Raw genomic sequence first — 12,183 nt, forward strand, 5'->3', positions numbered from 1 at the left:
CCACCTCCTCAGCGGGACACACTGTTCCCAGCTATGTTCCACAAGATATTCAAGCACCCTGTGTGTGCCCCAGCTCCAGGGACATGAGCTTGAGTGCTGACCAAAAAGGAGCAAGTGCCGTGTGCTCCAGCAGGCCCTGGGGTCCAGGTGAGCTGGGTCCAGGATGAGGCACAGGATTTCACTCTGTAGCCTGTAATAAACCTTAGAGGCTTCAGAATAACTATGATAAACTAGGTCTTGAGTATGTCTGGGCACTGATGTCCCTTTTTCCCACAAAATGCCATCTCTGGTTCCATATGGTTTCAACATAAACTGCTTCAGGGTCTTAAAAATAAAGAATTCACAGGTGTGACCCAGTCATTCTGCAGTCACAGAAGAGTCCACATCAGCACCAAAAAAATGACATGATGGGAAAATACTTTATTGACAACACCTAAAGTCCAGGACAGCCTTGGATGCTTCCATGAAAACATGGCTATCCCTCACCACACCTGCTGTGTACCATGGGCAGGCAGTTCTCCTAATTCCACCACCCTGCATTCTCCCTGCCATCCACCACCTCAAGACTTTGGCTTTGCTCTAGCTAGTAAGTTTTAGAGATCAGGGTCTCAGTTTATTTCACTTTACTGGCAGTGCTGACAGCCAGAAAACTTAGGTATAAACCACAGAAAGGAAAGAGGAAGGAGAATGACAGACAAGGAAGAAAACAGGCTAATAAATTCAGTCTTATTTTCATGGGTTGTCAGCTGCTGCAGGTTTTGACACCTACGGAGTGAATTGAGTATCTGACTGCTTGAAATTACATTATCATGCCACAGCCTGAACACATTCAATATACTGGCATGTCTGCCTCTCTCTGCCCTTCCTCTGTCAGGAGGAGTAAAAGGTTCTGCAGTTTACTTCCCCATCACACAGCCAATAAAACGGTTTTCATTTAAGGTGGTTAGAGCATAAAGCAAAAAGGAAAAGGAAACAAGTCTACTCCAAGCAAGGAGTGTACTTAGGAGGTTATATAGTAGGGTTTTCTAGGGACAGCTACCATGATTCATTGGACAAGTTGTAAAAATTTTTTCTAATTAAACATGAATACAATACTAAATCTTTAGAAAGGTCTTACTCCTAAATACACTCACACATGATTACATAGTATTTTTAAAATGGCTATTTGCTGGTGAGTCAGTGCCCCATCTCTGTTATTCAGGCCATGTATAAACTGTAACTTTAAAAATATAAATGTTAAAATTTATACTAACAGAAACTGGAGGCATTCTTTTCCTCTGGATGATAAAACATTCCAGTTCTAAAAATCATTCTATTCCAGCTTAAGCATCAATCAATAATTAGTTTTACTTGATGAGTACCAAAGTCTATTCCTCAGCTTCATAATGCACGAAATGTTGCACGATGTACTGAAGACACAGATCCTCTTGTTTTCATTCACCTGCAATAGTTACTTGCCAGCTAAATACCATTGTTGTCACTTACTGAGAACCATATATTGTCTCCTTAGATGTGTCTTTGTGTTGCTTCCACATTAACAAAGTACATGAGAACTGAAAACACAAATACTCAAATTGAGACTTACAAAAAAATACCAAAACACCTGAAATCCATTCTGAAACCACTGTAAATCAAAACCAAGAGAATTTCAGTTTCTGAAAAACATGCACTGAAACAAAAAAAGTTTAAACCCAACTACCTTAAGGATTTTCACATCTATTTTTGAATCTTAACTACTAGCATAGGAGCCATGCATAATGTGAAATTGTGGATGCATTTCATACTTCAAATGCATCCACATCTTAGCTTTAAAAGATAAATTTGAGAATAGTCATGACAGTGTTAATAATTAATAGCTTCAGAATAATTTTTGAACTTATAAAAATTCATTTGATTGGCAGATTGTAAGATAACAAAGCCTTAGCCACTATGGCATAAACCCAAGAACACTCAACTACTATAAAGTCAAGATACAACACATTCGGCTGGAGATGTCTATAATTGTAACTATCTTATGTAAATCACCTATCAGTTGAATTCATTTGCACACATGTAATCACGAAGTTTGCTTTTGAGTCACCCAGAGCAGTCACTTCAGAAAATCAGTATGTGCTACAAGGAACATTTATTATACACATAGGCCCCTGTTCTGGACACCGCTGAGACTTCGGATCCGTACTTAGCAGATATTTTCTGATGGAGAGATCTTGCTTTGGTAATTAATAGTCTTCAGGGGCTACATAGTCACAGTTTTTAAAATGGATCAGAGTAGAATATTTTCGTTGGAAGGGATTTACAATGATCATCTAGTCCAGTTGCCTGAACAATTCAGGATTGAACAAAAGTTAAAACAAGTCATTAAGGGCATTGTCCAAATGGCTCTTACAGATTAAGATGCCTGGGGCACCGACCACCTCTCTAGGAAGCCTGTTCCAGGGTTTGACCACTCCCTCTGTAAAGAAATGATTCCTAAAATATTTCCTTTTTGAATACATATGAACTGTTATCCACAACAAAGACCAGCAAGGGCTTCCACAGCTTATTTACATGTTGTCCCGAACTATTGCATCTTTCTGTTCTTTCCTGGATCTGGCGACTACCCGTTCCCGTTGGGATCTTCTAGGTCTCACACTGCAACAGTCTACAAGCAATCATCCTTGATGCCACTTTTGCATGGCTCCTAAAAATTTTTCTTCTCGTATCCTTTCCTTTGCTTACTTCCTCATCGGAAGGGTCCTAATCTTTGTCAATCCTCACATGGAAATGACTTCATCCTTTCATCATTGTTCCTACTCATTTCTGAGTATTTTCCAGTCCTTCCAAACCCATTTTGGGAACTGGGAGTCAAAAATGTCAAATGAAGAAAGTCAAGTGGAGACATACTACAGATTTATACACAATCAAATTCTCTGTTTTGCTCTCTATTGCTTTTGATTTGCCTTTTTTGACTGCTGCTGAGCTGATGCTATGGTAGAACCACCCACCACACACAAAAGATCTCACTCCTGACCAGCAACAGGCTTCTGAGAAGCCGAAGTTTTCTATATGAAAAAAGGATTATCCCCTCAAACTGCTTTCCTGCCCTCACTGAAGGCAAGGCTGGCTTTTATCCCTGGGCTACACAAGAATCCTCTTTTCTGTTCTGCTCGTGTTTCCATCTCCAAAAATATATCTCATGAAAATATAACATGGATATACCCTCTTCTCTTACACAGTTTACACAGCCTTAGAAAGCCAGCATCAACATATTAGACTTCTTGTTCTGTGGTTGGGATTTTCCACTCTACAAAAAATATCTTCCTATAGAGAAGCTGGAGAAAACTAGTTCCTCAGGCTACCACAACACACAAAACCAGAACAAGAACACAAGAGAGAACATCAACAGCCATCCTGCATTCATGCTTAGAAAGGCACAAATAACAAACCTGGCAAAATCACCATAAAAATGAAAATTCATCATTATCAACTTAATACAGCAAAGTCCTTTACTAAAAGAATATAAATTACTATATATACAAATGTCTTAAATAGCACTACCAATACACAGTATATGGCCAGACCCTATAATAACGTTATGTCAAGCAAAATTGTGTGTACTTAGTGCTTGGACCCCTACTGCTGCTTAGGTTGTGGTTTCTTGTGCAGTTTCTTAACATTTGCAACAGCCAGAATTTCAGATGAGTACAACCTGCAAGAAAAAATACTTCACCTTTTCACATTCTAAAGCAACATATTGTTATTATCCTTTCTCTACAAAAAGGCATGCAATGCAGAATGGTGTAATTAAAATGAAAGTGTGAGATCAATTTTATATTTGCTATTAATATAAGTATGTATTGTGAATTGCACGAAAGATTTTAGTGTTGCAATCTTAACCAATGTTATATTTCCTATTTACTATGTGCAATTGACTCAGACTAGTGAATGAAAACAGATTACAAAGGCACATTTTCTTCCCCTTGTATAATTGCATAATGCTGCAATGTTTGGAATGCAAACTCCACAGGGGAACATTAAAAAAAATACTGGTTTGCAGATTAAAGTCACTGAAAAGTAAATGTCAGCCATGAAAACATTTCCTTCAATATTACATTTTATAAGTTGTTTAATCAGTCCTTCCTTCAGCTGAGGTCTGAATTATCATTAACTTTGTGGTTCAATAAATTATTAATATAAATGGGAGAATTTAAAGGGAAAAATGGTGCTTTAGTGCACACACAACAGATGAAGAGCCACAAAAATGGGCCAGAAATTTTGCTGTGAAGATGTAATGCAGTAAAAAGGAACAGCTGGAGACTATTAAAAGCACTCATTAGAGGGAAGAAGCAGCAAACTGTTCTAATTGGGTCAGCTGACAGGTGGCTGGGCTTCAGCAGTGCCCTCCCAGCAGCCCAGTCCCAGCCACAGAGATTGATGCTACTGACTGTGTGATCCTCAAACCACATCTACAGCTGCAAAGCTGCACTGCAGCTCAGGACTCCTTGCAGGACATCCAGTGACCAATTCCAAGCACCTCAGTACCAATACATAACACAGGGAGCAAAACGACTACTGTGTGTATGGGAGTGTTAGGGAAAACACTGAGAGTGCATAAAATGTTTCACAACTTAACCCAAACTCAGAAAACAGTAACTGAAAACTGTACTTTTTAATTTTGATATTTAACTCCCTAATGTCTGGTATGCACTGCACAGACATAGGCAAATCATTTTAGCCTCTGCATGCCTCAGACTTCCAATCTAAACAATGTTAATAAAGTTCATCAGACCCTCCCCAAAAGTTCCAGGATTCAGTGAATAGACACGTGTAGCCCCTCAACAGGACGTGAGCACGATAGGACGTGAGGTCCTCAACAGAAAAATCACTTGGTCATAAACTCTCTACTCCCCTGCTCCACCAAATCTGCAGGCAGACAACTCACCCACTGCCTTTTTTATTTCTCCACACAGGAACACACTCATGACAGTAACAGTCAAAAGATGAAGGCATGGGCTCCATACCATGGTCTCTGCTGGAGGCCATGTCTCTGACAACTGAAAAACTTCAAGAAACTTATCTAAAGCACAAAAGAGAAAGCTCAATGATGACAATGACCATGACAACTACTGATGAAAATTCAGAATATAATTACCTGTGGTTAAATATCTCCATTAAACACAGGAAATAAGATAGCCAGCTGCTGTCAGAAAACCAGTGCGATTGATAAAAGAATATTTTCCATCACAGATAGAAATTTGAGGATATAAAAATTAAAATTGGTTATTATATAAACATATTTAGTGGATATTCTTATATTAAAGTAATTTTAGTCATAAAAGAAAATTCTCAAGATTCAGGAATACAAAAAATTTTTCTACGGAGTTTAACAATTCAGCTTTTCTATAGTTTAGTTTGAAATTTATGAAATAACGTAAACAATACTGGTTTAAATATTTTAGCCAGAAAAATCCAGTGTTTGCACAGAAAAGTTCCCTATTGTAAGAAATCTGACTTGAAAGTTCCCTGACATCCTTTGAATTTTACTTCCCTCCTTTGCAGTAATCCTAACAGACTTTTAACAAATATTTTAACATTTCATTTAAAAGATAAAAGACAGATGCTCCTTTATGGGATCACTTGCATGAGTAATTTTTAACATAACTGAAGCTGAATATTGTTAGAATATTTTATTTTTAGCCGAGAAAAGCATATTTATTTTCAGAGATGAAGTTGAGACTATGCTGAGTCACAGAGGTGTGGTGCAAATTTAACAAATCTACAGCATCCTATAGGAAGGTGACAAGTTCTTATTTTACTGAATTACTACTTTTACACAAAACTTCTCACTTCTGGCAAATTAGCTCAGAGATGTTTTACTGGAGTGAGTTAGGAGCCATGCTATTCATGAGCCTAACAAAGATCAGAATCTCATATACCCAGATTTTCTGCAGTTCAGGCTATAATACAAAGCCCATGCTGTTTCACACACTAGCTCTGCCTTAGCTGGTTTAGATCAAAGTTTTATCAAGTACTAAGAAAAGATGAAAAACCTATACAAAACTTTCATATCTGATGTCTCGCACCGAAGTTGTAAGAAATACTAGATAATTACTAACAAGCCTTCTGAAAAGAACAATTTTAATACAAAGCTTTCAAATTTTTATAGCAGTCCTTTCTTCACCAGGGGTGCTTCCTACCTTCAGCACTTCCAGGCCTTAAAAAAATTATTTGGTACATATTTTTCTTTTGCTTGGTACCAGCTGCACTGATAAGGGTTTACTTGTTTTATTGAGGCATATTTACTCTAAGAACTCTACCTCAACCTGAAACACATCCACTACAATGGATTTAAATTCACTTTTGTGAAATTATCTCCTCTTACAGGACAGTAATGTAGGGCAACTCTTATGTGAATGTGCTCGAGACTTGACCTGAGGCACTCACCACCGTTTCAGACCATTAATTACCACTCTGCCACACTCCACACTAATGCACCACCACTATTTATTTTGGGGAAGCTTGGAAGTGATCTCTTCAGGTGACTGACAGTAACTCAGTCTAGCAGAGAAAGTGCTGGGTCAGGGCAAGGGGCTGACTTATCTGGGTAGAAAGTCTCACATTACAGCAGCTGCCTCTGCCGTATCTGACTAATGAATAAAGGGCTTGTTTTCTATCCCAACTTTCAATTAAATTTTGGTAAACACAGACATTTACCGAAACATTTGAAACAATTTATCTGACTTCTGAATGAATGGTTGTTTTCCCTGGCAGAGAGTCAAAGCTTGAAGCACTATTCAGAGAAAATTTCAAATGATCAGTGAACAGCAGAAATTTCTGTCTCCATTTCTGATCTTTGCCATGTCAGCAGTTTGGATTTTCAATGTTAAAAACCCAGCACCCAAGACACTACAAGACTTCAAGGCGGAGGTTTTTTTCAACTCCTTTTTTCTTAAGGATCAGAATTGAGGGGAGGGAATGCTTCCATTAAGAACATCATAACCTGACAGGAAGAGGCAGGAGGTCATCAGACACAAAACATGATCTTAAAATGCTTTTTCTCTCTTAAGAGCCTACTTTATAGAGGTGCTGAGCTCCCACACCTTCACCCTACAGTTTTTGAGAGAATATGTATGCTGCCATCAGCTTTCCAAGGGAGAAGGCCATTATTGGCAGCTATTGACCAAGATGCCAAGGTGGCTTGGAAATGCTCCCAGTTGCCCACACCACCTTTTAAGAGGTAGGAAGCCAAGAACATCATGGGGTATTAGACCATAATACCCTAACAGTTTCAAAAGGTGTATATCTTTTGCAGGCAAACCTGTCTCTCCTGGTAAGACCCAAAAGTTACATTTACAACTTCTCCAGTCAGTTTTGTCAGTCTATAACTGCTATCAACACCAGGCTTCTCAGGTTCTCCAGCAATGAGCAAAATGTCGTGGAACAATCAGCAGTTTTGTATTTTCCTAGCTGTTGATCTGAGGCATGATGGAAGAAGAAAAGTAAAAGCTCATATCCTCCTCCTCCTTTCACATATCTGCTCATAGTCAGGCACACCTCATCCCAAACAACTTGGGTTTAATATCGTGATCAATATTGAAACTATTTAATATGCTGCATCCAAGCTTGTCTTTCAAACATTCCCTTGTAAAAAGAGTAATGCTTTACGATGAATTTTCAATTTAAAAAAATATTAGGGAAGAATTGCAGAAACTATAAGGCCAGCAATTAGGCCAGCCAGAAGGCCTGTGCTAAGATGCCATACTGGCTCATGCTCAGAAGTAAAACCAACTGCTTACTGTCTTCACAGCTAGATCAGGCAATTATTTTGCAGATTTCTGAAGTTATCATGCAAAAAAATTCCAATACCTGAATTTTAAAATATATACCAGCAGATTTCCTTGTACCACCGAGGAAAAGATTGTAATACACTCATGCAATATATTACATGGTTGGATAGCACAAGTCTTAAAAACGCTGAACATCCAGAATGGGTGGCTTCTGTTAAAATGCACTTCACTGGCAAGTGGCCTATATGTTACTGTGACAGGAGCAACTGCTCTCTTTGAGCGGCGCAAGTGACCGTCAAAGTCTGTCAATGAGGGATGGAGGACAGAATCTAAAAACGTTTCCAGGATTCTATTACTGAATTACCAACCAACAAGATCAAAGCAAAAATGCGAACTTAGTTTTTATTAAGGATGCTGGTGATGCCTCAGACCAATGAACTGCCTTTTGAACAAAATGATTACTGACCTCAGACAGCCACATTTTATTTCTTTTTCATTATAGCTTTTGTACTGATCTGTGTATACATATTCTATTAGCTTTTAAACCAACACAACAGGAACCAGATTTGTTTCAGTTCTGCTTGAAGTAAAATTTCACTGGCTGTACATATCAAATCTTAAACTGCACAGCCAGAACTGAATTTATACCAGCTTTTACAGAGTCAGTCAGTCATCCGCACTTCAAATGAAAAGAACGCTCAGAGTGAAGTACAAACTGTACCGCTCACTTTTAACATTTTCAAAAAAGAAAATACAACAGTGTTAAAAACAAAGATGTAGTAAAAACCCACCCCACATTAATTCCTGCAATCCCCTTGTCCCATTCACAGATGAGGAAGCAGAAGTCCATGCACACACAGGATGCAAACCCTTCCAACTCTGCACACCAGGAGGCCGAGAGCTGCTCAGCCAACACAGGGACTTCTTTGGGATCTCTAAGCATATAGCAAATAAGAAAACCTTCGCAACATTACTAAAATGAGTTTATACCTGGATGGCAGATGCCATTAAATTTAAGGCTATACACAGTTGCACTGATACCTCCCCCTTCAACTATTCATAAGTTTGTTCTTGTACTCTACTGCCCCTCCAAAACATCATCAAAACATCCTCTCTTTGTTCTCCAAAAGCCACAGACCTCTCTTGTTTTGACTTTATGTCTGGCCTGCAACATCTCATAGCAGACCATCAAGGTGTCCTGTCACTGCTGTGCCACTGAACCCTCTGCAGGCTCAAGTGTGGCTGAAGACTGAGTCCCATCAAACTGGATCTCCACTGCAGAGATGGTAAGAACTAATTCCAACATTTTGCCTTTTTAGGGAGGTGTCTGTGTGCATGCAAAGAGATCAATATCAAACCAACCAACCACCACCCTAGCTTCTGTGTTTCTTATTCAGCATTCATAGAACACCTACTTCCATAGGACCTTGGTCTGACAGGCATTATGACAGTTCAGCAGTTGCACAAAATTAAAACTTATTCTGAATAGCTCATCCAGCATTCTCGCCATCATCTTAATCCAAAAAGGCAAAATAATCAAACAGAACTGAGATTGGAGCCCTTATAAAGAACACTATGAACAACTTAGCAGCAAGAACATTACAGGCTCACTGAATTCCTGTTTCCCAATTTTCCTCTGAGGCTGCACAGTTACAGACATAGTTTCAACCTAAAAATTTGTCTGAATAGTCACAGTGATAAATATAGGCAGAATTATTATATTACTATACAGTGCAAATCCAACTCAGTGAAAGGACTGTAATTCAGCAGTAGCAATCTGGGACTGCTGTCAGCTTATACAAGATCATACTGAATTCATTAGCAACACACTGTGTTGTAAAGCTGAGCAAACTAAGGGCCAGACAAGACAAACACAGAGGAAAAATTCTAGATGGAAGATGCCTCAGTCTCCCACTTTTCAGGCATCCAGTTTGAACATCAGCATTATATAATAATGCTGGGTAATTGAAGCCTTTTATTTAAACATACCAGATATCTTTCTTCTTGCCTCATGCTGGGCGTACGAATCATGTGATTCTGTTCTCCTCTCCAGTCTCCAAAACGACGAAAAAAATAATTGGATAGAAATCGATTGACAGGATCTCTAATAATATTGATGTACACTGGCTGGTCTCCTCCAAACCTGGTGGGAAGAAAAATGAGTGAATCTCATCAGAAGATTCCATGCAGGCAAGTATCTATTATCTCTCATCTGAATGCTTTCAAATTACTTTCCACAGGAATTCAGAGCTTTTACGAGGTTAGGAGTGAAACTGAGAAGCTTACAACTAGTTACCAAAAATTTGTAAATGTGTGTAAGATCTCTTCAGGATAAATAGTAAATATTGTATCACATTAAGCTATATGTGTACAACAAACATTTTAGCTTAAGACCATTTCATCCACTGTATCAACCATTTTGCTTCTTGAGTTCTCTCTCTCCTTGCTGTTTTCAGATAAAGAACCTTCTGCAAATGAATCAGAGGATGAGCATTTCTTCTCAACACATTTCCATCTGGGAAGTCATGTCAGAGCAAGCACCATCTAACACTAACTGCCTAACGGCAGATTTGGATCACTTTCACCTGTACAGTAAGTGTAGTAACGTGCAAAGAATTTTGCAACATGCGAGCTTTCTTTCCAAAGGCTTCCTCTGGATGAACTGACAGATATGCATGGTATTTCCACCTCTATATTTGCTGGAACTTGTGCAGATCTTCATCCCCTCATCCCCAGTCTGCACCGCTGGCTGGATTTGAGGTTATTTTGTGATTATGCAACACCTCATCCCTGCACTACACTTCATGAACCTTTTTTTTCTTAAAAAAAAGCAATATGAAAATTCTTGCTTCAAAAAGGAAATTATTGATCTCATGTACATGAACGTCCAAGGAAAAGGGAAAGGTAAAACCAGCCGTGACCAGGTTTGCACAAAAGCAAAATGTAGCATAGGTACCTGCAATTTAGAGATGAGAAGACAAACCAGAGCAAACTCACCACCTCCACTTTAACCTGCTTCCTCCTGGCACTTAATGACAAATATCTTTGGTTCAATAGGTGGGACAAAAAAAGAGGAAAGGAGGAAAAAAGAGCTCAAGGTTTGTGATTACACTGCATTTTCAGAGTGTTAAAATATTGACTGCATATTGTACATCAATACACAGCATCAGGAGAGCAGGCCTAACTGGAAGAAAAAGGGGGAGGTGCTTACACTGTTCCATGGTCAAAACTGAAAAATGAACATTCATGGAACAGACTTAGGGACTTCAAATGCTGTGAGATAAGGAATAAAATAAAACCTTCCTGGACGGAGAAGTTTGTATGATAAATTCAACCTGGAAATTGTCTAAGAACACAGATTATGCTTTTCCCTTCTGTTTCCCCAATATAGGTGAACAATTCTTACTTACAGACTAGCTCATGCTTTATTTTTGGGAGCTTGAGGACCTAGCCATATTGAGGGATTTAAATGACATTCTGATGATTTTTCTGAGTCACAATTTATACATTTTCTTCTAAAATGCAAAATATTAGATTAGAAGAGAGTAAATTGAAGACACCTTTAGATTAAAAAACCCTCTCAGTCTTTCCTCATCTTTTGAGTCAATGAATAATTGAAATTGTATAATAAAAGATCAGGGCTTCTCATAAATATTAAAGAGGCAGCAAAACTGTTTAAAATTATGAATTCTACTAAAAGACAGGAGAAAAATCTCATGGAGTTGCAACTTGATTTTTATTCTGTGTTATTCCCCAGATCGCTAAATACAGTCTGCAAAGGTTTATCTCATGAATAACTATGGGTATCAGTAATGTCATTGACCTCAGTGTTGCAGGATCACTGCCATAATTTGAAATTGCACAGACAGCATCAAACTTTTAAACAATCCAATTAAAAGGCAGATGTTCCTTGTTTCCTGATTCGTGCATAGCCCAGTTTGGACATGGATGTGCAAATGAAGTATCCTGAATTTTTCCCTGAACTAATCTTTGCTGCTTTTTGTCTTTATACAGAAATAAAACCTACATTAAAATAAAAGGCATTCTTGCAAATACCACAGGACAATGACAGCATAAAGCTTTGCCAATATTTATTCAAATAGAAAGCTTCTGGTGAACGCCATGGCTGGCAGCTTTGAGAACTAAACTTTTCAAGTCAAATTGCTGGCAAGAACAGATTGCACCTAAATTCCTGAACACGTTATCTTCCTGCTGCTTGATGTACTTCAGCAATAATCTAAAGACAGAAGGGCATGGAGAAGAGCAAAGAAAAGGGGAAGCAATGGAGACAGTAAGAACTGACAGCACTAAGTTATGTTAAGATAGAGACAAAAAAGATTACAAGATTCAGAGAAGCAAGAGAGCAGGGATGTCCTGCCCTGGGTTTTGTAGAGGATATTAGGCCTAAATGCTCATC

The 12,183-nt window shown here is 38.5% G+C and overlaps 1 protein-coding gene across 1 annotated transcript in view; it reads right to left on the minus strand.

The window, feature by feature from the left end:
• The window catches only part of UST (uronyl-2-sulfotransferase), a gene marked incomplete at its 5' end in the record, with an annotated part of 73,674 nt that overhangs the window by 41,139 nt on the left and 20,352 nt on the right, over positions 1 to 12,183 (minus strand). Inside the window, one exon of the mRNA XM_009070558.1 lies at positions 9,756 to 9,909. Within this exon, the coding sequence (XP_009068806.1) occupies positions 9,756 to 9,909 (154 nt within the window). The remainder of the gene's footprint in view (positions 1 to 9,755; positions 9,910 to 12,183) is intronic.

This window comes from Acanthisitta chloris, unplaced genomic scaffold, assembly GCF_000695815.1.
Source record: "Acanthisitta chloris isolate BGI_N310 unplaced genomic scaffold, ASM69581v1 scaffold3110, whole genome shotgun sequence".
NCBI classification, from domain to species: domain Eukaryota; kingdom Metazoa; phylum Chordata; class Aves; order Passeriformes; family Acanthisittidae; genus Acanthisitta; species Acanthisitta chloris.